Below are 26552 nucleotides of genomic sequence, written 5' to 3'. Positions count from 1 at the left end.
TCTAACTATAAAATGTCAAGTTTCCTTTTAACATCTCTGTCATCAGTGAATAGTGAAGAGGCCTCACAAGTATCAAGTACATGTCATAGGCAATTTACCTGCTCTCTACAGGTGCCTCTTTTTCACCACCAAATGTTAAAGGAAGACTCAGGACAGCTACTCTGCTAATGATTTTTCAGTTGGGTAACTATAGGTTAGGAGGACGAATCAATGCTAAGGAGCCTGACTCTACCCTCTTTATAACTGAAGTTCCCCATCTTCAGCTGTATCTGAATCCAGGTGGTGCTGGAGCTAATGAACAAGAGAGCAGACACAAAGAAAGCTGTCTGTTGACAGCAAGAACTTAATCTGTACATGGAAGCTGGAGTGCAATTTCTGCTAAGGTCCTAAACTCCACTCCCATTGTTAAAGAATTATTTTTTATTTATACAGTGATTGTGAAGTCCAGGGTATTTTACTGAGATCAAGGGAAAACATTCTGTTCTAAAGCTCAGCTGATTAAAACAGATGGGTTTATGTCTATAAATGCATTTTATGTGGCTGCCATATTTTTTTTGTCATGTTGATATGTCTGTACGCTGCCCTTGGGTAGAGTCACATCAAACAAACTATCGAGCTTAATTGGAATATCCTATAAAACATCCTTCAGTAAAGATACACCAGAGCCCAGGCTTGGAAGCTCTGTTCTCATCATCAGTAGTGTTTACTTACTTGCACTTTTCCTAGAGGCACTTGGTTTCTTACTCGTTTAGTTTCCCTGTTTTTATGGAACACACTCTATCATTTGTCCATAAGCAAGCAATGGGTGACAGGACCATAAGGAGTTTCACACTGGTTCTCACACCTCAGGTCACAAGTGGAAACTCAACCAGTAGGACCTGGCTATCAGGAATACAGCTGGGCTCTTGGTTGTTGCTTCCAAACCAGACAAACAAACAGGAGCCTTGACATTGGGAACGAAATGCCCCTTTATGCATGAAAGCTATCCCCGGCATACTTATACAGAACAATCCAAGCGTGCCACACACAGGTCACTTTTCTTCAGAAGCAAAGTAAGTTTTTAAGCTGTCTTGTCTCACAGCAGAGGAATTTGCTTCAAAGCAATTGAATTATTCCTTGTTATGCCAATGTTACATTAATACTGCCAACTGCGCTGCTGTACTGTCTGGGCATGTGTTGGCAGCCAGGCCAAGTGCACAACAAAAGATGTCAGCTTCAATTGTCATGACTGGCTACTGTAGCTTGGTGAGGGATAAGAACTTGACTGCTTTTGATTTTATGCCACTATCCTAAAGAGTTCTCAGCCTTGAAGAGAAGACTCTCAAGAAAAGAAGATAAGAGTTTCCAGACTTGAAGGAAGTTTTGTACTTTACCACTCATGCGTTAACAAGTTGAACTCTCCATAAAGCTGGCCCATGGTGATGGATTTGGGATTCAGTACAAAGTAGCTGACTGCTTCGTAATTCCCACCACTGGCTGCAGGCTGACCTTGCAGTGATGTCATTGCAGCTGCCAGGACTTCATAACTCTGCAAAAGCAGGAGAACAAGAGAATTAATTGCTATGGCTCCATAACAACAAGGCCATGTGCTCTCACAGCAACTGTATTTCAAGGGCAGTGAGAAAGGAAACATAGTGAAAGATAATGTTATAGCAAGGAGATGCCTAGCTGTATGCACAGAAATGCAGGTTTCCAGACGCAGGGGGAGGAAGTTAGATCTCCTGCAGAAAGCCTGAAGTATCTTGAGATGTCACATGATGCTGACTGCAGATGTTGAAGCTCAAAGTATGTCTCAGCCGTAGAAGTCCGCAGCAGTGCCAATAAGCCTCACCTTTGTCTCCCAGTTTTAAAGAGCAAGCTACTCATATACTTCCCCATGGCTACAACTCAATATTAAAAGGCACCACAAAAACACCTCTGTCCCCTGGGTTCTATCTGAGAGAAGCTAGAAATGCTGACGTGAGTCTTCTGTGAAGGTAAATCCTCTGCATCGCTACATAGGTGACAGTTTGCTGGGGCCAGTGCAGTGTCTCAACCATACCTTTGTCTTCCCAGAGCCTGTGGGCCCCACTAACATAAGGCCATGACGAACCACAGTGGTTTCATACAGCTGGATGCACTTAGTCACAAAACCTGTAGAGGAAGATGATGTAGACTGAGTCTGGGAGTATCCATCTGTTTCCTAGGGCACAGCACTGGACTAAAAGCACAGACCCAGGGAGAGGACTTGTAGGGAGCCTTTCCCCTCACCGTCAGCATCCTTTAGATTCTTTTCGATGCAGGCTTTGCGAATGGCTTCTTCCAGGATGCCATAATCAACAGGCTTTTCTTTGATCTTGGGAAATAAATCTGAGACAATACCATTGAAGAGCTTGAGGTCATCCTGCAGAAATTTGGGTATGTTGGCATCCCTGATAGCCCGCAGGCAGATCAGATCCTGCAAAGATTTAAGAATTTGTAATTTCAAAGATCCTTCCTCTCTCCGTGGCTGCAGAAAAAGCTGTGTGAGTCTCTGACAGTGTGAAGTACAAGCACACCTACCTCATCCATGGTAGGATTCTCTCTTTTCAGGTTGCCAGCTGTTGAGATGACAGTCTTTACAGCTCTCATTCCAAAGTCATAGTGGTCCTGGAAAAGGCACAGAGGAAACAGTCATCAAATACATAAGCATCCCCTAAAGGGAGAACCTATGCATGTAGTCAGTTAGCAGGTAAGAAAAGAAGAATTATGCCTTCAGAACAACCAATCTTCCATTCAAGTCTTCCTGGATCCTTCAAACAACTAACTAGTCCTCAGCTGTACAGACTCTGGATGAGGAAGATAAGAACAACCGAATGACAAAAAAACCCTTAAATGGAGGGAGAAGTAGGCAGGGCTGCTTGGCACAACTGTTCTGCCACTGTAATCCTAGCTAGGACTATAAGGTGAATACAAGTCCAGCCACAGAATGGGAAACAAGAGTTTAAAAGGTGGAAGGTGGATGAAGACTGGTTATTGAACTTTTTGTGATACACTATCACAAAGCACCAAGAGAACTATCCAGGTACTTTGTGCCTAGGCTGAGAAAGCATCACATATTCATAAAAACATATTCACGGATATTAAGGCATCTACCTGGGTACTGAGCTGCTCTGACAATAGTTTGAACGTTGTAGTGATCTTCTTTGCGAGGACTTTGGCTTCATTAAACCCAAATGAATATAGAGAGATCTCAGCAATCATGGAGTAATCTGGGACCATCATAGCCACTGGGCGGAAGAGAGCCTGAAATGTACAGTTCCAACACAAGATAAAACCACTGTTTTTTATTTATTTTTTCTTTTTTTTTTTTTCCTAGCAAGCTGAAAAGGCTGAGTTTCCATCACAGACTGCGTAGAGGACATAGCATGAGTGTGCTTGACACCCACTAGGTCAGCATCCCTGCAGACTGAAATATGAGGACTGCCATTTGCTTATGGATGTGATTCCAAACTGAATGTGATCCTAGAAACCTTCTAAAAACATTATTTCCTAATCCTTGCCATGGACACACTGGTGGACTGAATAGCATCCAGCACCTGTATCGTCCCTCTTCTTTCTGTCTGTGCAGTCTGCTCTCCTTACCTTGAGGTTATCAGGTAATTCAGTGCGTCCAGCATACCCTGGGTTCATTGTGATGAAGACTGCACAGGATGGGACTAGTGGGATCTCCATGCCTTCAAACATGAAACGATCTACCTAGAAAATGAAAAATGTGATCATTCTCAAAGACTGATTTGCAGAAAAGTAGTAGGATCTTCCAAAAGGAAGACGATGGCTTTCAGTAGTTAAATTATGAAGCACAGACACACACAGCTGTACACAATTGTAGTGTGCAGTTACAGACACTGCAGACTAGATTCAAATCTAGTGCCACTACAGGAATACGGTATTACCAGCAGTATTTTTTCCTGCTTAAGAAACTGGGCTCATTGAAGATTTATTGATACGACACTATTTTTTATTTTTTTGGCTCTTGAACAGACTTCTGTTCCTCCAGTTGTAAACAGGCAAACATCTTTTCATTCTTTCTGCAGGAGAGTTTGGACGTGAATTAATTTGTGGCAGGAAGGGCAAAGAGAAACCTAAATCCTTTTTAAATCCATGTAAGCAGTAATTTGAGATGGGTGATAAAGCAATGCAGAAGAATTCACAGACAGCAGGTTTCTAATTTCAAGCCAAAGTCAAGGAGATTCAGGTCTTAACCTCTCTGAGTCTCCAGGGGAGCAAAGCAGAGGCTGGCTGTCAGACTGGCTGAGCTGAGTCTCCATGTAAAGCCAACAATTTACTTTGCATTGCAACTGTGTGCACATGAGAATGCATTTTTCTGCACACATTGAGTTTTGTGAATCCACTAGAGCTTGAATAACACATTTAGATATATGTGGTACCAAGCAACTCACAGTAAAACAGTGGCTGCCTTATATCACATCTTCAATTTGTATCAGCTCATTGGGTCTTTTTCAAAGAGTGTCTCCCACACTGAAGTCTGCTGGCACTGTAGCTCAAGCTGAGACAGAACGTGGGCAACTGTGGTAGCACAGACTAAGGTGAAGTTACAAAACCCACCCAGGATGCCGAATATGTAATAACCTGATACGATGCACCACAGCTAGGGCATTACTCACGCCTCTCTGAGCTCAAGTATGTCTGAGCTGCACTTGGACAGTGAATCTGGTCCTCTGTGAAGATGCGTGCAAAGACAAGGACTTACCTAGACTAGCTCAAGTGGAGATGACTTTTTATCTGCCTTTGCATACCCCATGTTACTTACCCTCTGCTGTTGGGCTTTCTGAATAGTTGTGATCTGCTGAGCCACCACAGACAGCACCTCAATATCAATGCGGTTGAACTCATCAAAGCAAGCCCATGCACCAGAGCTGGGCAAGGAAAGAAAAATGAGGGAAGTCAGGAACATCAAACAGGAGCAAACTCACAGTTGCAGGTTCGTCTAGGTCTAGAAATTATAAATCCACATAATGAGGAACAAGAAACAAACCCACCCTTCCACACTCACAGTACACTGGTATAGTAGAAGGGGACATAGCCTCTCACCCTGACTATGCGTCCCAGGTCATGTGATGAACTAAAAGGTGCATGGTACTTGCAAGATCATGGCAATGTCTGACCCTACAGCCTGGCACAAATTTGGGCTTGAAAGAAGCGTAATGGTGAAGTCCTATTTTGTACCTGAAATGTAAGTGTAGCAGATACAATCACAGTGTACTGGTCATAGCTCATCATAGCTCATCACCCTGGCTATGTATCCCAGGTCAAATCCATTTTGTAAAGCCTGGAAAAGTATGTATAAAGCTGGAAGCATGTATATGAGAAAGGTGATCTTCCCACAGGGCATGGTTTAAGAAAGAAGTGAAATTACTTACAAAGAAAACATCTGAGAAAGGAGCATCAGTATCGGCTGGAGTAACTAATTCAGATTCACCAGCATGCAACAGACTAATTGGACCAGCTCTGTTTGATATGTAGAGAAGAGGGAAGTATCTCTGAGAGGATTCCTCAGAGCTTAAAACAGTCTCTCTTGGCTACTCAATTTTGGATACACTCTGCAGACTCTCCTTCTTAAGATTAAGCAGCTTGTGGGCTGCATCTCAGTCCAACGTGCACAATATTAAAACAAAAGTCAGAGCTGAAAACATTTTTACAGGTGTCAAACAGTGGATGGTGCAAGGCATTTTAATTTTGCTTTAAATTAACAGGATCTCTTTTTATCCTTTTTTTTTTTTTAATTGGCTCAACTGTCTTACTATTTTGGCAGAAGCTTTATAACTTTGCTCATTCTGGAACACAGCAACTCTCTAAGTAGGGCTTTGCTTGTTCTTCTGGGCTGTTATAAAAAATATCCACCTGGTGGATAAAAAATATTCCACCTGGTGGCCAGCATCCCCGTATCCTACTTGCTCCTTGATAATGACACACAGTATTTCACTGTACCTGGCTAGTCCCTTGAAAAACTTTCCCATTGCCATAAAGTCAAGCTGGTCAGAGCAGTTGAACACTACGGTTTGGATTGCTAGTGCTTTCCCCAGGTCTTTTGTTGTTTCTGTTTTGCCTGTTCCTGCTGGTCCTGCAGGTGCTCCTCCAAATTTCAGATGCAGAGCTCCTGTAAGTGTCAGGTAACACCTACAACAAATATGAGACCAGCTAATGAGAAGCATTCCTACTGCTGGTTTCAGTAAAGGAGACGTGATCTATCCATCTGGAGACAAGCAGAAATCCCCCATTTATTATTCTGCAGAACTGCTTATATATGCAGCACTTTGCAAAGGAGTTAGCTATGCGACCTTGATTAGTATTCATAAGGGCCTGCATGGATAAATCCTTCTGCCACTGCTGTAAATTTACTCTCTAGAAAAAGGACAGTTAAAAAAGGGTGTAACTATTATTACCACTGCATGTTCCAGAGTATTAGATACCTTGTACAGTGGTTTGCAGAAGAGCTCCTTAGCTATCAGGAAGGCATTTTACACAAGTCAGAGCACTACACTGAAAATCAGGAGAAAGTAAGCAAATCAGGGTGAGCACTGATCACTAGGAGCACAGTAGGACTCATGCAAGGATGTTTCTACACCCTCATCTCAAGTAAGCCTTCACTGTACAAATGGTTTCTATTTACATACATAAAGAAGTAAGCCTGGCATGCTCAGATCCTTAGTTTAACCCCTGATGAGGCTTGTTCATCCAGGAAAAAAAAAAAAAGGTACATTTACCACCCAGAAAAAAAATTTCCTTACCTGTCAGTGAGGGGTGTGATAACCAGACGGCCACTGTTCCCCAGATACTCATAGCCATACATAAATTCAGCGTTGACTGCTCTGATGTACAGGTCCCCCCTCGTCCAGTAGTATCTAATGATGAGTGAACATGACATCGGAAAGATAAAAACTTTCTGGCAGACAATACATGAGCTCATAGGACTACAGACCACGGATTTGGAGACCTGCATGGCATGGAATTTGCCTCTAGTGAAAAGAAAGGATAAGGTAACACAATGGGATGCCCAGGAGTTCTCACAGGACCTGAAATTAGGTGTTATATCAAGCACTGGACTCCTACCTGGGCCGGAGCATTCCCTTTTCAGTGAGGCATTTTAAGATACCATGGTATGGCATAGTCTGTATTGCCAAAGCGGATGTCACCAAACCTGTCTCAGATGCCTTAGAACTGACATCCTCCTGGGATGTTAGAGGTGCCTCAGGAATACTGCTTACAGATTGTGCAAACTCATTTCCATTTGTCATGGACACGGCTGATGGGTAAGGAAAACGAAGACTGGCCAGGGAGGCCAGGTGAGGTTCCACAGCTAAGTTCTCTACCTGAGCTGGGAGATCCACTCGAAATCATTCACGCTTGTCACATTCTCCTCAATCAGCTTTGCTGCAACATCCTTGGCATGGACCTCAATCACAATGAGAGCTGACAACACTGCTCGCTGCATCTTAGACAGCTTTCCACGGACCACGGCAACCAAATCACCCAGCTGGATAAGGAAAGGAAAGCACTCTGGAGCACTCCATATCCCAAAGACCCAGGCTGTACTAACACAATGCAATCAACCTTACGGCCCATTAAGTCCAGATCACAAGCTGTGTCCAGGTAACTTCTGCCTCTCTCTTGTCAGAGACAGGAATGACTGGTCAGCAAGCAAATACTGCTCAGGGCTGTCTCAGAGCTATTTTTTTGTAGAATCATAGAATATCCTGAGTTTAGACACTCCCTAATAGTTTTATGACCTTCTTATATTGTGGCACCCAAAACCGCACACAGTGCTCGAGCTGAAGCCACACAAGTGCAGAGTCAAGCAGGACAGTCACTTCCCTCGACTGGCTATCAATGCTGTGCCTGATGCACCACAGGGTACGGTAGACTTTTGTCTACACCCTTACCATACTCACATGAAAAGTTGCAGGCACCATGAAGCCCAGAAGCCCATTTCTCCCAGGTCTTAGGCCTGATTAGATGCATGGAATAGGTAAGAAGGATGTAATTACATTTTGATTTCTACTGTCCATCACTGTAGATCCAACTTCAGTCCTGTTCTTCCTGCACCCCCCCCCCCCCCACCACCACTTTTGACTTCTTGGGTGACTCTGGATATGTTATGTTTCACCCTCCTTCTGTCTTCACCTACTGATATTATCAATCCTGTACATTATTTGAGGTTTATGATGACAAATATCCTAACAATTAAAATGATGAGAGCTAATTACCGATTTTTAAGCTGTGCTACGCGGGATTGCATCTCCAAAAAATCCACTGTTGTGACATGCATGGAAATGACCGGGTTTTGGGAGCAAATTTCAGGTAACATATGTGCGGTGGTTTGGGTTATGACAACAAAAGCACAATCATTGGAAACTGGAGGTATAGGACATCAGATGACTTCTCCTATAGTATTGTCCTGCCTGTATTTATAAGCTATCTGATGATTGACAAATCCCCTTCTGACAAAATCTTACCTTTATGTTCATCTTCCTACCTGAGTAGTCAGCTGTGGGAAAAGCCTGCTGGACAAATCTCCAGCTTCCAGAGCTTCAGACACTTCCTTTGTCCAGAAAATCTGACAGCCAGCAATGGTCACTTGGCCAGGCCATTGCAAGACCCATGTAGTACGTGACATCTTAAAAACAAGTGAAAAATAGCGATAAGAATGATTTTTTAATTTCTAAGTTTTCCTGCTCTGAGATACATCATTAACAAATAAGAACTGAACTTGTTTAAGAGACTTTTTTTTTTCCTGCTAGTTGCTATGAGGGAATCTTCTCCAGGCATGAACTCCCTGGACGCTCGGTACCCCATTCTCTCTGCCTTGCCACTTGTAGATTAGTAACCAGTTGCAAGTGGCCAGCAGCAGGTAAAGAGCAGACATCTGTGTGAGCCAAAAACATGTTTTCCCTCCTCTGGCCTGTTCTAACTTCTCTAGTTTCAAATTTTTGGACTGAGTAGAAAACCGTAATGGAAAATATCTGAAGGCTTTTTTTTAAGGCTTTTTTTGTTTGTTTGTCTGTTTGTATCTCCCTAGATCCAAACAAAACTTAGATTTTCCACCAGTATAGCTTTTATGCAGAAACTAGAACCAAGATGCATCCCCTGTGTACACTGACTGTTGCCTTTGATGGCCCCTAGCACAGTGTGTGCGACATGAGAGCTGAAGGAGAAGACATAAGAGGGTAGATCCTTATAAGGAAGAAGCTGCCTGGAGAGACGAATAGAAATGGATTCATATAGGGCTGTTCTATGACACTGGAAAGTATTCCATGGTTGTTGAATCAGTGGTTTGCATTCTCTGGAGCATTAACCGTTTGCTGAACTGTGCATTCTGCACTTGATCCACACAGAACTAGATTAAAGGCTGTATTTTAAAACTAGTAGAATATCACGGATTCATCAGCTCCATCACTGGTGATCTCTGTGGCAAGCCTGGAACCAAGACACCAGAGACTGGCCAGTCTCTGATAAAACTCCTACCTCTGGATAAACACCAATTGATCTTTCGATGTTGTCCCGTATACTGGCCTTCATGGATTTCTCCACTTCCAGCAGCCAGTCCTCCACACTGTCAGTGGGATAGATGGGAGCAAACAGCTTCACCTCTTCTCCTTCAGCAGAGTACATGTGTGTGATCTGTAGGTCCTCCTGGAACTGCAGCTAATGAAGGAAGCACAACAGGAGACACGAATGGCGAGTTTCCTTTCTGCCCCTGCCTTCCTGCCACTGAGGGACAGCCAGGCTGTAGCACTGCATGCTTGCTATAAATTTGGTTGTCAATAGTAATAATAATAATAAAACATGTCACAGATGTGCAAAATGACCTCTTCAAAAAAGTGGAGGATGATTGTATGATAAGTGATTCACATCGCAGGCTTAACTTGAGTGAAGCATATCAAATTATATGTGGGAAAAAAAAAATTCAGTGCCTGTCTGGGATTCAAACCCTTGATTCCTGTTCAATTCTGTAGATTCAGATCATTTCCCTTGAGGTCAGAGTGCTTGGTTTTAAGAGTAAAATTTTAACAGCTTCTCCAGTGCCCCAGCAAATCATTGGAAGTTCCCTTATTTATTCCAATGACTTTGCACCAGATTTCCAGTTCAATTTCCTTTCTATTTTCCCAAGCTAATGACTAGGAGATTGGTTTTCATGTCTGAATATTGGTGGTGGTATGAGCTGTGTCTAGCCATGGAGTTTGAAGTCAGTTAGAAATAATAAAGAGGAAAATAGCAGGGTTAACCCCAGCTCCTAAGTCAGGATGAAAGAAGAAACTTAGTTCAGTTCAGGCTCATTTACTCCCTCCTGACGCTGCTAGCAAGTGTGGGATTCCACCCTAACCAGCTGTCTGTAAGCACAGCTAAGTCTGAGCTATTTATCAATTGGGCTATTGGACAACCTGATCTAGCGTCCCTACCCATGGCAGTGTGGCTGGACTTGACAATCTTTAAAAGTCCCTCCCAACCCAAACCTTTTGATGATTGTATTTCTCTTAGCCTCCATGGTGGGACAGACAGGCATCTCCAGAGGGAGTGTCCTCTCCTCCTAAGATGGTTATCTGAGACTTCTAGTAAGCTGCCCTTTGCAGATGCCTATTTTTCCCCTCACTAAAGGAAACAGAAGGTCGAAAAGAAAATTGAGGGTATCCAGTTCATAGGCACATGTCTGGCTCTGAAATGTCTAAAGTGAAGTTGCTTGAATCCCACTCCAGGGTAGCCAGTTAACTGTGGGGCACTGCTCTGCTTCCATGGACATGCTGGAAGTGTTTTATTCTGCTTTGCAGACTGGGAGTCTTTTATATCCTACCTCCTTTCTTAACGTTGTTTAGAAAGGGGCAGAATCAACTCAACTCTTTTATCCCACATGGAAAAGAGAAGCTGTCTCTAAAAATCAAGTTATTGTGTTTTCCTGATGGCTGAGCCTGCATCTTGCAATGCCTACATACAGTTACAGTTACAGGTTTTCCATTTCCACAGAGCAGAGCATGAACTCTCCTCCAGATCTCAGAATGCCTCTCAGTTCCCATGATATCAGCTTCCCAAAGGTGGGCCAAACCTCTAAGGTGCTTGCTTTGCCTACCTGTGCAATGTTCTCAAAGCATTTGCGGAGGTGAGGTTGTACAGCAGTGGGGTCCTTTGTCTGAGACAGTATTTCCAGCAGCTCATCATCTGAAAGGAAGTAGAACCTGGAAACAAAAAGTGAGGGGTGAAGGGAGGCTCACTTTACTGTGGCATCAGGGACTGAGTCCTCAGAAGATGAGGAACAAGTCCCATGTTTGTGACTGCTCACTGATCTCTGTGTTTGTGCAGGAGAGTAGCAGCCATGGTACAGCCATCTATCTCTCGGCAGAGACAGATTTCTTCATCTGCAGAAGTCAGTTACTCCCGTGAAAAGGAGCTTTCAAAGAAAAGTAGTATTCCTTCAGAGGTAAGAGAGTTAAATGGAGGTTTTCATTTTACTCCACTTAATCCTTTCTAGACGAATGATGACCAAAACACACAGATGTGCGAGACGCTACTGGACAGCCCTTAGAACATTTGTGTCTGCCTGTTTTCTCCCCATCAGATGGCAGCATTGAAAGGTACAGGCTTTACTGATGTTTGCAGTCTTCTGACAGTATCATAAGCATACACTTGTTTTGCTGTGCTCTTTCTTGGCAGAGTTAACTAGAATGAGCCTCTCCTTTCATAATTTCTGAACCAGGAAGTATGATACAGCGCACTGAACTTTGAGGTTACCTGGGAAAAGCACCTCTCTTGGTCTCCAGGTATTCACTCAGCCTTTTCTGTACAAGTTCTAGTAGTTTGTTACATTTTTGCAGGTTTTCTAGTAGTGCAGGATCAGGGCACAAAGACATCACCTATAAACAGAGCAGAGAACATAGGAAGCATCAGTATTGTGAGCATGTGGGAGATAAGGCAATGGAGATAATTTTAATCACAGAATGGCTGAGGTAGGAAGGGACCTCTGGAGGTCACCTAGTCCAACCCCCTGAAATGCAGGGTCACCTATGGCACTTTGCACAGGATGGCATCCAGGCGGGTTTTGAGTATCTCCAGAGAGGGAAACCCCACAGCCTCTCTGGGCAACCTGCTCCAGCACTCTGTCAGCCTCACAGTAAAGAAGGGCCCAGTTTGTGCCCGTTGCCTCTTGTCTTGTCACTGGCCACCACTGAAAAGCGTCTGGCCCCATCTGTTTGACACCCTCCTTTCAGGTATTTGTACACATTTTTAAGACCCCTCTGTCTTCTCTCCTCCAAGCTAAACAGGGCCAGCTCTCTCAGCCTTTCATAGGAGAGGTGCCCCTGCCCTCTCTCAGCATCTTCATAGCCCTCCGCTGGTCTCGCTCCAGCAGCTCCATGTCCCTCTTGTCCTGGGGAGCCCAGACCTGGACACACCACTCCAGGTGGGGCCTCACCAGGGCTGAGCAGAGGGGCAGGATCACCTCCCTCGACCTGCTGGCCACACTTCCTAAGGCACCCCAGGATCCCGATGGCCTTCTTGGCCACAAGGCCACGTTGCTGGCTCCTGGTCAGCCTGCTGTCCACCGGGACTCCCAGGTCCTACTCTGCAGAGCTGTTCTCCAGCAGGTCAGCCCCCAGCCTGCGCTGGTGCACGGGGTTATTCCGCCCTAGGTGCGGGACCCTGCACTTGCCTTTGTTGAACTTTACAAGGTTCTGCACTGCCCAATGCTCCAACCTGTCCAGGTCCCTCTGAATGGCAGCACAGCCCTCGGGGTATCAGCCACTCCTCCCAGCTTTGTGTCATCAGCAAACTTGTGGAGAGTGCACTCTGCTCCCTCATCCGGGTCGTTGACAGATAAGATGAATGAGACTGCACCCAGTACTGACCCCTGGGGGACACAGCTAGCTACAGGCCTCCAATTAGACCCTGTGCTGCTGAGCGCAACCCTCTGAGCTCTGCCATCCAGCCAGTTCTCAATCCACCTCACTGCCCACTCATCTATCCCCACACTTCCTGAGCTTGCCTATGGGGATGCCATGGGAGACAGTGTCAAAAGCCTTGATGATAATATGGAAGACGAGTGGTGATGTAGTAGTCCTGGGAAGTGGTAACTGGAGAAAAAAATGAGTGCAGAGCACTTTTACCAGGACACAGAAAGCAGACATGGGCAACAGAAGAGCCAAGCAACATCTCTAAATAGTTTTACAGAGTCAGACCTCAGGAGGAATCAAAGGAGATATCTTATGGTTAGGATTTAAGCTGGTTACAAGAGTTGTTGGAGGAAGGGACTCTGCATGCTGGGGAGAACTCAGAGGGGGTGGAGAGACTGGTGCAAAGCATCACAGAGATGTGAGCTTCAACACCAGAAGGAAAGGCCATGTTCCAAGAGAAGAAACACAGCACACCACCTGGGGCAAGGTCTCACAGTTTATACCCTGCTGTTCATGCCCAGACCACTACAAAAGCAAAGACTCATAGGCAACCCTCATGTGAGTACACGTCTGAGGAATTTGGGATACTTGCATTAGTTTTCATCAAGGTACACACCTCAGGATTTTCATTAGCATTCTTCATGATGATCCTCCAGTCCATATCCATGGCATGGTAGCGCTCACTTTCCACTGGGAGCTGTCTTTTGATGTCTTCTGACCTAAAGATGGGCTCCAAGTAGAGCCAAGAGCACTGGCATTTCAGCCATTCCTCTAGGACATCCTAGTGGGAAGGGAGAAGAGTACATGACACCACTCTGTGAACCTGTTTGACTAAATCAATCAAAACTGCGCACAAGAATGGGTTAAATATATAAATAAACAGAACAAAAAAGAAGTAATGCTGTGCTTAGAGCTTCCACAATTTTAAAATCTACTTGCAGAGCCAGGAGCTGGAAGTTCCTTCCCAAAAAATCAGCAATGCAATAATGCAAACATCCCTTCTACTGACTGTTGTCAGTAAGCATCAGAATCAACATTGACAAGTTTAATGGAGGCAGCTTAGACCTATGTATAAGCCAATACTAAAGCTCAAAGGGACTTTGTGGTGCTAGGTCAAATTTCTGTGGCTACTGTTTCTGTATTTTACAGAAGATACCACTTCTGTAAAGTGAGATGGTATTTTATTTTATGAAAAGAGCTTTATGTGGGGAGAAGAATGACAAATAAAATTCCTCATACTCTGCAGTTCTGCCATATCCTCTCTCCTGTCTCACATAAACCAGCCCCAACCTTGCCTACAGAATAATCCATGATTAGATTTTCAAGTAACACTCTGAATCAAGAAAATGAATGAAAAGCTAGACATTTAAGTTACACATCAGAGAGAAAATCCTGTTTATCAGGCATTCATAAGAGCAAAAATTAGGCTGGAAGAACAACCTCGTCTTACATTTTCAGCCACGGGAGACTGGAAGGTATAGGGAACCTGCCCAACGCTGCAAAGCAGTGTGTTTGACTGCGTTTCAGACTGCCAGAGGAAAGCAGCCTTGCTTACAGGCAGCTGTCCCCTACCATTCCCTGTGCATAGGCAGTCACTCAACCTAGCAAGACTGTTTTTTCTTGTAATGCAGACAACTGTGTTTGCCATACCCCATCAGCTAACCCAATAAGCCAGTTCCCAGAAGAGGCTTCATGGGTCTTTAGTGACAGGAATGAATGCAATCAAAAGGAGGAGTAAGAATGCAGGGTGAAAACACATAAAATATCTCAGTCAAAACGACACAGTAAATAGCTGAATTTCCCCATATCACTTTCTGCTTTAGGGCTTAGAGTAGCATTTCTGCATCCTTATGAGACATGACCAGCACTCTAGAAGCCTATGGCCCCAGCACACCCAGATGGTAAGCACCAATGAACAGAATAAGGCAGTGATGAATAACAGGTAACAATGCTGCTGTACATTTACATGGCATTTACAGAGAGTTATCCAGTAAGATACTTGTACAGGAATTTTTCTCCTGCAGCAAAGTGCTATTCTGCAGGTGGTGTCTTGCTGGGTGTTGAGCACTCAGGCTCAGGTCTGATGTGGAAGTGCTGGCACAGTCTGCCAGATCCTGTTCTGAACAGCAGTCTTCCACGTGTTTTCCCACACCGATGTGAATGGCATTCAGCCTTCAGCTTGACACGATTACCATAGTGCCTGTAAAGAATCTGTAAGGTCCACTAAGTGTAATGTTGTTAGAGATGCCAGTACGACAACACTAAAAGGTGTTGTCAAAGGTAGCAAAGGCCTGAAATTACATCACTTTTAATTGCAGAGTAAGGCGGTGAGATTAACTCCTGTACTAGGGTCAGAGGGCTTTAACAGACCCTCTTCCTCCACAGAGACTATCCTCTTGACAGTTGTCCACTCACAGTGTCCACATTAAAGCACAGACCAGATGCCTGCCTGCTCCATGCGTGTGTGGGGAAACTAATACCTGTGTCATCTTCAGCTTGTTTTCCCATGTGTTCATCCTATCCTCAAAAGCTTTCTTGAATGGTGAGAAGGACATGCTCTGAATCATGACAATATGATCATCTAGGAGCTGAGAAGCCTCATCAGTGTTTTTCAGGATAAAAGTGCCTGTGTCTTTGTAAAGTGACACAGTAAATGAAACAGAGCTCCATTCATTCTCCATCTTATTGAGTACCTGGAACAGAGGGATGAGTAATTTAATTTTCAAATACAACCTGTGCAGTGGTTATCCCACCTTCCACATCTCTCTTAATGTGCCTCTCTAGCAGGCAGACTTTTTCTCTCGGATTCCACTGAAAACTGTGGCTATGTATTTAATGCATCACACACTGAGCAACAGCATGTTTCCTCAGCATTGCCCACGGACTCAACACCTCAACACTGTCCTGAAAGGAACACCTTGAGGGGAGAAAGGGTAGTTTCCCTTTCAGACATCTACTGGATGCACAGAGGATGCCAGTGTAGTTCCAAGTAATGATTACTGTAATGATAGCTTTGTGAAAGGGGTTGCTCTCTACCTGGAACTCATCTGAGATTTCAGAGAACAAAAGCTGCCAGACAGTAATGACTTTCGATCAAGACCATCTTAGGTCACATCAGAATGTATGAACTGAAGCTGAAAGACTATCTAGCCTATGAATCTCCAGAGCCACCAAGTCCTCCATGCACATATTTACTGTGATAAAGGATTTATCACCTTGATTTCCAGAAACAGCTAATTTTCCTGACATGACTTTTGACTGGGAGAATGCAGACAATCAAATTATTTCAATTTAAACAGTTACTGATCACACACTGAGGTGTGGGAACCAACCAGTAGACTAGCATAACCATCAGACAATGCTGTTATGCTGTAACTGTAGATTCCATGCAAGGCAAAAATAACTTATTCTAGTGTGTGAATTCAATTGGGTGGTCACTGCTCCCATCTCTAAGGGCAGCAGACTTCTCATTTGTGATGCAGAATGTGCATAATGCTCTGAGAGAACACGAACACTACCCAAGGCAATGACTGCCTGCTCAACAGCTCAGCAGAAATCCAACAGAAATATCTCTGAAGACAACCAAAGAAACAAGTCACTCTCTCCTCCTCACATTCTCGATGGCATATTCCTTGCCAGCTATCTCAGCTACTTTGGTAATGCTCTCGATATGGTCCAGCAGGTTCATATCCAAGCAGCGACGAAGTGTCAGATCGGGTTCTAGCTTGATATCAATGTTAATAGCTTCTGACAGCATTTCCCAGTGCCGTTTTCTCATGCCAGGATTGTGAAGCCCTTGAATTAAGGGGATATATAATCTGAATTCTTCAATCTTGTCTCGGAATTCCATTGCTACAACCTGGCATGCTTTCAGGGAGAGAAACAGAAAAACATCAACGACAATAGCACGTGAGGAAGTTGTCTTAAGAAACTTCCTAAAAGTTGTTGTCTAAAGCCTGGTGTGCTTGTAGATACGGAGTATAGGGGTAAGCAGCAGGAGAGAGAGCAATGGAAAATGCAGGCTTCAAGCAATGAGGACACAAAGGCTCTCTCAATGCTGCTACTAAGCAAGGATACAAGCCCGCTCCCAGAAGTGGACCTGCCTATTAGCCTCAAATCTGTTACAGGCAAGTCCATGCTAAGAAGAAGTATGCCTTAGCCTAGAGCTCACCATGAGACTTCCTTTCTGAGACATGACTACAGCACGTGCCTCTTTTTGATTACACACTGAGTAGCTGCACTGCAGAGTCACAGCAACAATGTGAGCACCTCACACTCCCTGCTGGGTGGTATGCAAAGGCAAGGAGTCTGAAGACCAAAACACACATTATACCAGGTGCTAGGGAATATTGCAATGAATACGAGCAGGTATTCTTAGTATTTCTGTTTACCATAATGATTCATAGTTACTCATGCATCCACTCATCACCTCCTCCATTGGGGCTGATTCACAGCATTGTTTAAGAGAGAGTTTGAGTTAAAAAGGATGAATCAAAAATCTCCCACTGCAAAATATATTTCAATCTAAGCCATCTGGCAGAAAATTTTAGAATTATCTCTAAATGACCAATGCATCTCAGAGAAACATGGAATGGGAAGTTAAGCTATGACTGAAGGCTTAATTCCAGTTTTACTAGGAGCCATGATTAAAAAAAAAAGATCTTCACATGAATTGCATCACCTAAAATTCATACACGTTTGGGCAGAAAGAAAACAGTTATTACATTGCACAGGTAATTTCCAGACTTCGTAATTTTTTTTAATGAGATCTTTTCTGGCTTTCCACTAAATTAGTTGGCCAATGAAGAAAATAAGATTGGCCAAGGGAACAGCACTCAGATTCAAGTTCCTTTGCTGCCTGACCTGAGTAAGGGTTTAAATCTACACATCTCCGGTCACTTGCCACTAGGCTATATAATAATTCTCTGTGAGTAATCTGGATAATATTTAATAATTTGTATGAATTAGAATAAACTTCAAAGTAAGAGGATGGCTTTTATCTCAGTGCTGTCCTGGGAATTTGCAGCCTGGTTGTTTCCATGCCAAACTAGTACTTTATGCAGCAAACATATCTTGATGTGAATCATTATACTTTCACTTTTTTTTTTTCCTGGAAAACAATCTTGTTAGCAGTTTCTCAGCTGGCTCTAATATACACAACACATCCATATGACAGCCTCATATTCCCTGTTCTGAGCATTCTGTGACATCCCTCACATCAATATGCCAATATGCACCAACATCCTTTCCCCAGACTGTGTAGCTACCTGGTGAGTCCTTGAACTGCTTCACGCATCTCTGCATTGTCTTAAGAGAGTCATTGACATTCTTTTCTAGCTGTTCAGCCTCAATTTCAATGAGAGGATCATTCATCCAGCTCCCATACCAGCGCATCCAGTCTGACACTGTAGTCCAGAGATCACAGTATGGCTGGAACTCCTTAACCATCCCAGATAGTTTACTGTACTTTGGAAAGAGAGAAAAAAATAAGCATGCCAAAAGGCTATAAAGGGCACAGATCTTTTTTGAATCTCAAGTAATCAATGAGAAAATTGTACTTTCAAGAGTATGTATGAGACTGTTTTCTACCGGGGTCACAACGTAGATTCCAAGGAACTGCATTCAGGCAAAAATGCATCCAGTGGAGCTGTGCCTGCAGCACATGTATGGCATGAAAAGCACTCTCTCCCCTTGCCTTTACAAATGCTCTGTTGCGAATGACAACATTTTGATAGGCAGTCTATACACACACAGAAAAAGCACATGCTGCACATCATATTGAACATACTGAAATTTGGGTCCGTACAGCGAAGAAGTAACCACAGACAGAGGGGTAGAAAAGGATTATGTAAACTCTGCTCCTGCTCTGCAGCCAGACCGGGTCACATGTGGGTGACAATGATTCGCTGGCATCTGAACAGCTACAAGCAAAATGAGTCTTTGCAACTATATAAACTGTTGCCTTAGGAGAGAGAACATGGAGAGAGGCTACCATCTGAGCCCATCCAGTGAACTACACAGTGCTTTGCACATTGTCATTCACGTCTACACAACTGCAGTAACAGCCTGACAGAAATTGACGCATGTTAACTGTTGCATCAAGACCTTCCCTATCTAATTCTTCCTCATTAAAATCACTCGAATCTGTGCATGGACACCCAGAGTCTCTCACAGAAGGGGCAGTATCAGGCCCATGAACATTCATCTGGGACAAGCTCCACAACAGTGGAGTGATGGAACAGCATGGTCACTCTACAGGTCTATGGAGCCTCCCTAGTCAGTGTCAGAAAAAACAAAATAGCATGAAGGATTCCTCCCTGAGGAACTGTGACTCATTATTTGCTCTACTTATCACTTCGAAGGCCCAACAATAGTTAGCATTCTGTAGGTATAAGGATCTGACACTTACATTAGTAACTTTCATCCCAAATATTCTTTCCCTGTTGTTGTAGAGAACTGCCAAATTCTGAAGCTCCTTCAACTCCTTCCTGACCTGCCTTGCTTCGTTAGCCAAACAGTGAGCTTGGTTAATGTCCACCTGAACGGAAAATCCACCTACAGTCAGCTGGAAGAAAAAAACACAGTCATGAGGTATGGCTCAGAACCTGAGGGCTGCCTCTGGGAATCTCAGCTTCCTGGTGTGTTCTTTATTATACTCAAAGGTAAGATTTTTCCAAAACTCTGATATTATTTCAGGGTCTTCCACACAAAGTGAGTTCCCTGACTGGATGCTGTATTTCCCCCCTTGACGGCAGCACATCAAGGAAGATGCTCTGCAGAGAACTGAGTAAGCAAGAGAGGAGGAGCATGTGGTGCCTGACCACCAAGAATCAGAAAATTGTATCTTGCTGAACATCTTCCTGGTGAAAAGTCAGTGTTTCCTGCAGAGTACTGCAGGAAATACTGGATAATTTTTGGTCCAACAATATATTAACCTAAAAACACTAAACTGACATCTGAAAGTTTCCCTGGATGACCATAAGACCTTCCAGGCCCTCTTCTCTGGACAGTTTATTGTCAGAGGCTTAATACCTGCATCTCCTCCAGTTTCTCTTGAAAGCTGCTGTGATTCATGACCTGGATTTTGCGAAATTTGTCTTCATCCTTCATGTGCTGGAGACGAATGGACTCAGCTTGCATAGTTATTTTCAGGGGCCAGTAACTTGCAGTCCACCTGTACTCACATGATATAATGACAGAAAGAGAGACTTTTTGAGCATATGTTTCGAATGCTTAAAAGAATGAGAAAACCAACTCCCCAGCTCCCACCAAACAAGGAGGCTTTACAACAACAGAAACACATGTGGTTTCAACAAAGCATTTTCTTCCAGCTTTTCTTGTTGGTATGCAGTCCTTGTGACTAGACTATTGAATTGGAGTGGTCTCAGGAGAGGTGGAGGGCCTTTTCAAAAGGAACAAATCAAATATGTTGCTGAAAAGCTAGGACATGGCAAAATAACAGTAGGCATCCAGTGGGAATGTCTTTCTTTGACTGTATTCACAAGGAACTTGAAAAAATGGAGTGACAGTCTTGATTTGTGGCTTTTCAGGGCTCCTGAAAAAGCCAGCCTCCTATTAAGTAAGGAAATCAGTGGCCAGGATAACCCAGATAAAATGCAGAGTGCCCTGGGGTGTGATGCAGATACAGGAAAGGCTGCACAATGTGGCTGCTCATTTTAAGGCATGTTTCTTGGTTCTTGCTCAGCCACTGCCTACTGTTATTCCATTTGGACTTGTTAGTTTGTGTACAATGCCAAATAAAAGCTTTGCAGCATTATGTTCAAGGTCATACCCCTTCCAAGCACCTGGGAATGCAGTGATCTGCTAGTTCTGCACGTGCCAGTGGGCACACAGCTACATCTGTGCTAAGCTGTCCTAGAGCTGAGCCGCTTTCCTGTGCGGTTTCTGTGGGTTTCTTTCTTTATTTTTCCCCCACTGTCCACCCCATCATTCTAGTTTCAGAAGCATGCTGCAAAGACTCACTGAAGTTGTAGACATAATGGACCATGTCCATAACATATGAGAGCAGTTTGCAGGGCTGAGCTGACTTTAGAAGCTCTGTAACTGTGTGTGTGAGCTGACTCTGCTCCTGGGGCATAGTCAAGTCCCAATCTAAATAACATTTTCAAGGTAAAAATTAAGAGGAGACTGCACAGAGAAGAAATACAGTAACAATGATACAGGTTTATATTCCTTCTTATTCCTCAGCAAGTACTGGGAGTGTTTCTACCAAGACCTTGGAAGTGTCCGTTCAGTTTCAGACACACACTAAACCATGTAGTTTGAGATCTTGCAAAGGCCTCCAAAAAAACAAACAAACAAACAAAAATAAACAAAAGAGAAAAGAGGCTTAACATGTTAAATAGGTTAATAGCTACTAGTTTGCCTTGCCCCAGGCCTGAAGGCAGCATGAATCCACGCTTCTCTATAAGCTTCATTTTAAGAATTCAGTGATCATACAGCTGAGAGGCACTTAAAAGTTCTGCTGGAGCTCTTGATAGACACATAGACCCTGAAGCACCGAGAGTGGTAATTGCTGCAAAGTGTCCCACTTTAACAGTGGGAGGAATGATTTGTGCTCACTTTTGACTGAAGTCTTCTTCGGTGAGATTGTAAAGGAATTCCTCCAGGACCTTGTAATCTTCCATGACTTCACGAATCAGTTCCTGCACGTGGTGAGAGAAAGAGACAAAAAATAGGCACCTTCAGACCAGACTGATTCCAACTCTGGCTTATACCTCATTTTCATGAGGCACCTTTGAAGGGCCTTAGTCACATGAGCTTAATGTGATGTAAGGCTGCTTCTCTGCTGTGTAAACAGTGAGAATGGATTTCCAAGCCCTTGTTCTGCTAATGATCAAGTCATCGTATCACCCTCTGTTCTATATGAACGAAAAAAATTGTGCTGGACAGAAATTGAGTGTTATCCTCCAGGTTTCTCAGGTTTTCATTTTGCATGGACAAGTCAGTTTATAGATTGATGCCTTTGTTCCTCATGTGTTCAACTGGAAGGAGACTACCATCACAAATTGCTTTGAGGTAACTCACCACCAAGATGTCCTACTAGAAGAAATTAGTTAACAGCAAAACAAACATTTGGTAGCAGATACATTTTCTTGAAAACAGCATTACATTTTTAGAAGACAGATTTTCGATAAACAAATGCAGAACGCGTCATGAAGGTAGCAGAAAGCATATATAAGCCCTTCATAGAATCACAGAATGGCTCGGGTTGGAAGGGACTTTAAAGATCATCTAGTTCCAACCCCACTGCCATAGGCAGGGATGCCACCCACTAGATCAGGTTGCCAAGGCCCCATCCAGCCTGGCCTTGACACCTCCAGGAATGGGGCATCCCCAACCTCTCTGGGCAGCCTGTTCCAGTGCCTCACCATTCTCTAAGTGAAGAATTTCCTCCTAACATCCAATCTAAATCTCCCCTCTTTCAGTTTAAAACCATTCCCCCTTGTCCTATCATTATCTACACAAGTAAAGAGTCCCTCTCCATCCTTTTTATAAGAACCATTTAAGTATTAAAAGGCCACAATGAGGTCTCCACAGAGCCTTCTCTTCTCCAGGCTGAACACCCCCAGCTCTCTCAGCCTTTCTTCATAGGAGAGGTGCTCCAGCCCTCTGAGCATCTTTGTGGCCCTCCTCTGGACCCGTTCTAACAGGTCGACATCTTTCTTGTGCTGGGGGTTCCAGACATGGACACAGCACTCCAAGTGGGGCCTCACGAGGGCAGAGCAAAGGGGGTCAATCACCTCCCTCCACCTGCTGGCCACCCCTCTGTTGACACAGCCCAGGATACGGTTGGCCTTATGGGCTGCAAATGTGCACGGCTGGCTTGTGTCGAGCTTCTCATACACCAGAACCCCCAAGTCCTTCTCTGCAGGGCTGCTCTCAATGAGTTCTTTTCCCAGTTCATACTAATGCCTGGGATTGCCCCAGCCCAGGTGCAGCACCTTGCACTTGGACTTGTTGAACCTCATTTGGTTCACGTGGGCCCACTTCTCCAGCTTGTCCAGGTCCCTTTGGATGGCATCCCTTCCTTCTGGTGTATCGACTGCACCACTCAGCTTGGTGTCACCTGCAAACTTGCTGAGGGTGCACCCGATCCCATCATTTATGTCATTGATGAGGATATTGAAAAGCACTGGTCCCAAGACAGACCCCTGAGGGACACCGCTCATCACCGGCCTCCATCTGGACATAGAGGCATTGACCACCACTCTCTGGGAACAGAGATAGAACAGAATGGCCTGGGTTGGAAGGGACCTCAAAGATCATCTAGTTCCAACGCCCCTGCAGGGGGCAACATTTTAAACTGCTATTTTAGGTTTGTTGATGTAGCTATTTACATTAATGTTATATATTTAAAAATATAAATCTAATAACTAGGAATCTTACGGTCTTGCATACATTGACATATTCGCAAAAAGAGTGGAGTTATGCTTCTGAGACCCCATACATCGCACCGATAAGTTTTCTCCTTACTCCCCTGGGTGTACCCTGCCCATGAGGAGAGTTTGCCCTACCTTCTGCACAGCCAGCTGCTCAGGGACTCCCTTCATCCACTCCCGCAGCTCTGCCAGCTCCTCAATACTGTTTGGTTTCTCATGCATCTTCAAGCTGACGGCTTTGTATGCATCACAGATCTGCAACAGGACACAGCAAAGAAAAGAGCACCCCTACAGGTCTGCAGCTTCAGCATGGGGCTACCAAGCTTCATCAGTCTGAGGACTGATCTTTTCCATAAATAAGCAATGGCAAAGGTTGCTACGGTACTGAGCTCATAACCCCCCACTTGAGCCAACCAAAACTGAGGTAAGCAACACCTTTTAAAAATCAAGTCATTAATCACTAATGGTCAAACTGTAAAATGTGTCATGATCCACCCACTTCCCACTCTGAAGGTGGTCTACAGTTATGAGTACACAGTGCCGTTCTTTTTCTTTCCACAGTCTTGCTCCACCCACCTCATCTGAGGTCGAGTGAAAAGAGGTTGGGGGAAAAAAAAAAAAGAGGAAGAGGAATGGCAGGTATATGTTTGAAATGATGATGAAAACAGATTTAGACAAACCTCTGAAAGATGCAACTGTCTGTATTTCAGTTATCTTCAGAGCAATGAAAAGGATTTGCCAGCTGTCTAGCAGACAGATCTTTTCAATCCACAGATACTTTTTTTTTTATAAGACGGTAGGGTATTGACAACTTGCATCTCAACAGATTTTTTTTCAGGCACGTAATATATTCAACAGTCTGCACATCACCCTTCTTGTCATTTTTTTAACTAATAACTCCAATGCAACGTTTAGAATGTTCTCAATAACTAAGCCTCAGTTGTTGTCTCTTGGCCATCCCACAAACACACTGACTTCAAAAGCACGACAAGACAGGACACTGACAGGCAATATGGAACAAGGTAACTTACATTCTCCACCTGCAAATGGAGATTTTTAGCCAGTAAGTCCAACATGGAAGTGGCAAGTGCTTTGTATTTTTTGGACAAATTTTGCTTAACACCTTCCACGCTGACATGGAAGGGACCAATGACAATAGAAGTAGGCAGAGAGTTGTCCAAATTCTCCATTTCAGACAAGTGTGTGTTTACTATGGTCATTACATCCTGAGCAGATGGACATTGCTCTTGGTAGTCTCTGTAAGTAAAAACATCAACAAAAAAAGGTAAAATAGACCTTAAAATTATTTGAACATCCCTGCTGCTTGAAGGATGTCCAGACATGTCCACCTAAATGATCAACACATGAAATGAATGATGTGTGTGTTCACAGTTATTAAAACATACATCTGTTTGAATGCATGCAACTTTTGCAAATGCAGACTGAAAGGCAGTCAACTCCTTCTAGACCTTACAGCTGTAGATTTGTCCACATAGGACGTGAGGGGTGTTTTTAATATCATAGTAAAGTACATGAGCGCTAGCAAAGACGTCTCATGGGCTTTGGTGTAAAGTCCACCATGTTAGCAGAGGTAAGTCCACTGATGGGTGACCAGCCTGCTCAGAAGGCTCTGCAGTACTGTCTTCACTGCTACAGCTTCCACCTCCAAGCAGAGGAAGCCAGGCTGCCTGTGCCTACCTGCGTTACAGCCACGCACACGTAGCAAGGTAGACAGGCCCCCAGTTACAGAAGGCACACATACAAGACATCAAATTGGTTTGTAGCTGGATAATGTTACTGGGGAGAAAGGGAAGGGACAGATTCAACTCTGCAATGGATTTTAGAGCACAACAGGTGTGATGATAGGAAAACATGCAAAAAATAATTTAACTGTAGAAAGGGAGTGGAAGAATGATAAGAGAGGTATCAAGGCAAGAGGAAAGGGAGAGACAAAATGAAAGCACTGGTGTAAACAGGGCAAGATTAGGAAGCAACGTTTTCTGAGAAGACACAAACTTGTTAGATGGGATTTGTAAATTTCTGTAGTTGTAATAACAAAAGAAAAACGGCTTCAGTTCAACGGTTTGGACTGACTGGAAAAAACAAAAGGCACCAGAAAAAGACCATTAAAGTAACTGGAGGGTAAAGGACAGCACAGGTGTGAAGAGGAGTTTTGGCAGTGAAAACAACGAGGCTGAAACAAAAGAAAACATTACTTTCTACAGAATGCTATCAGCCTGAACAGACACTATTTGAAGTCAGAGTCAAGTATGCTGATTAGATTTTCAAACAGGATGAGTCATTTTTAGGGCCATTAATATCTCCAATTACACTTACAAACATGTCAGGAATGTGACTGCTGTCAGAGGTACAAAGAAATTCTCTCTGCCGCCATCAATTTCCTTTGAAAGCACGGACCACTGCCCATGGCAGAAGGCTGCCTCTGATGGATGTCTGATCTAACATATGAACATCTGAGACATGTCACACACATTTGGGGGCTCAAATCAGGTCCCACATTCTCACACACATCCCCTCAAAAGCTTTCAAAAAAGTCTCGTGTTTGTGTCAGAGGCACCCCTGTGAGACACCACTTACTTTAGCAAGTACTGGATATCATTGTTATTGAGCTCTAGGAACTTCTTGTATTTCCTGGCATAGGCTTGGAGAAGGATCAGTGTCTTCTGAATGGCAGACCACAGAGTCTCACGTAGTTCTTCCACTTCTGGTTCATGCAAGCCCACTGAGTCTAGCAAAGGTGTGCCCGTGATGAGTATGTTCTCTATCACATACTGGAAGAGGAAGAGAAAGAAGAGAGGTCTTTCAGGACTAGCAGAGCTAGCTGTGGCCCCAACAGGAGAGGCAGCTTCTTTTGGAAGTCATGCAGACCATCCTTAGTTGTGTCAGGAATTGTTTTATCAGTTTTAAGCTATTCCCCAAAGAAGGAAGATCTAGGGAGACGGGTCTTTCAAAATAACAGGGAGAAGGATGCATATGCAGAAGAGATCTGTACTACGCTAATGGCACTGGAAAAGGTGCTATTTCCTTTATGAATCTATTTTTACTAGCTGCCATGCGCACTGGACAAGCAGGCTACTTAGGACACGGCTCCACAGAACCTGCAGCACCCAAAGAAGAGAGAGAAACCATGCAGAATAGTTACAGAGATGCAGTGCACAGAGAAACACTGTTAGAACAGAGCTGCATTAGCACAGCACTGTGCCCGAATTAA

The 26552-nt window shown here is 43.9% G+C and overlaps 1 protein-coding gene across 1 annotated transcript in view; it reads right to left on the bottom strand.

The window, feature by feature from the left end:
* Positions 1 to 26552, bottom strand: part of DNAH1 (dynein axonemal heavy chain 1) — a 73100-nt gene that overhangs the window by 33972 nt on the left and 12576 nt on the right. Inside the window, exons 12-35 of the mRNA XM_067002902.1 lie at positions 25919 to 26112; positions 24352 to 24577; positions 23456 to 23575; positions 21501 to 21583; positions 19950 to 20091; positions 19327 to 19482; positions 18185 to 18383; positions 16531 to 16784; positions 15398 to 15610; positions 13534 to 13698; positions 11761 to 11882; positions 11102 to 11207; positions 9505 to 9684; positions 8516 to 8656; positions 7353 to 7516; positions 6771 to 6884; positions 5971 to 6159; positions 4793 to 4898; positions 3604 to 3717; positions 3115 to 3264; positions 2542 to 2628; positions 2251 to 2437; positions 2042 to 2133; positions 1374 to 1528 (exon numbers count right to left, since the gene is read on the bottom strand). Coding sequence (XP_066859003.1) covers positions 1374 to 1528; positions 2042 to 2133; positions 2251 to 2437; positions 2542 to 2628; positions 3115 to 3264; positions 3604 to 3717; positions 4793 to 4898; positions 5971 to 6159; positions 6771 to 6884; positions 7353 to 7516; positions 8516 to 8656; positions 9505 to 9684; positions 11102 to 11207; positions 11761 to 11882; positions 13534 to 13698; positions 15398 to 15610; positions 16531 to 16784; positions 18185 to 18383; positions 19327 to 19482; positions 19950 to 20091; positions 21501 to 21583; positions 23456 to 23575; positions 24352 to 24577; positions 25919 to 26112 — 3659 coding nt within the window. The remainder of the gene's footprint in view (positions 1 to 1373; positions 1529 to 2041; positions 2134 to 2250; positions 2438 to 2541; positions 2629 to 3114; positions 3265 to 3603; positions 3718 to 4792; positions 4899 to 5970; positions 6160 to 6770; positions 6885 to 7352; positions 7517 to 8515; positions 8657 to 9504; positions 9685 to 11101; positions 11208 to 11760; positions 11883 to 13533; positions 13699 to 15397; positions 15611 to 16530; positions 16785 to 18184; positions 18384 to 19326; positions 19483 to 19949; positions 20092 to 21500; positions 21584 to 23455; positions 23576 to 24351; positions 24578 to 25918; positions 26113 to 26552) is intronic.

The sequence above is a fragment of the Anser cygnoides genome, chromosome 10, assembly GCF_040182565.1.
Source record: "Anser cygnoides isolate HZ-2024a breed goose chromosome 10, Taihu_goose_T2T_genome, whole genome shotgun sequence".
Taxonomy (NCBI): domain Eukaryota; kingdom Metazoa; phylum Chordata; class Aves; order Anseriformes; family Anatidae; genus Anser; species Anser cygnoides.
This window is presented reverse-complemented; position numbering and strand designations above follow the sequence as displayed.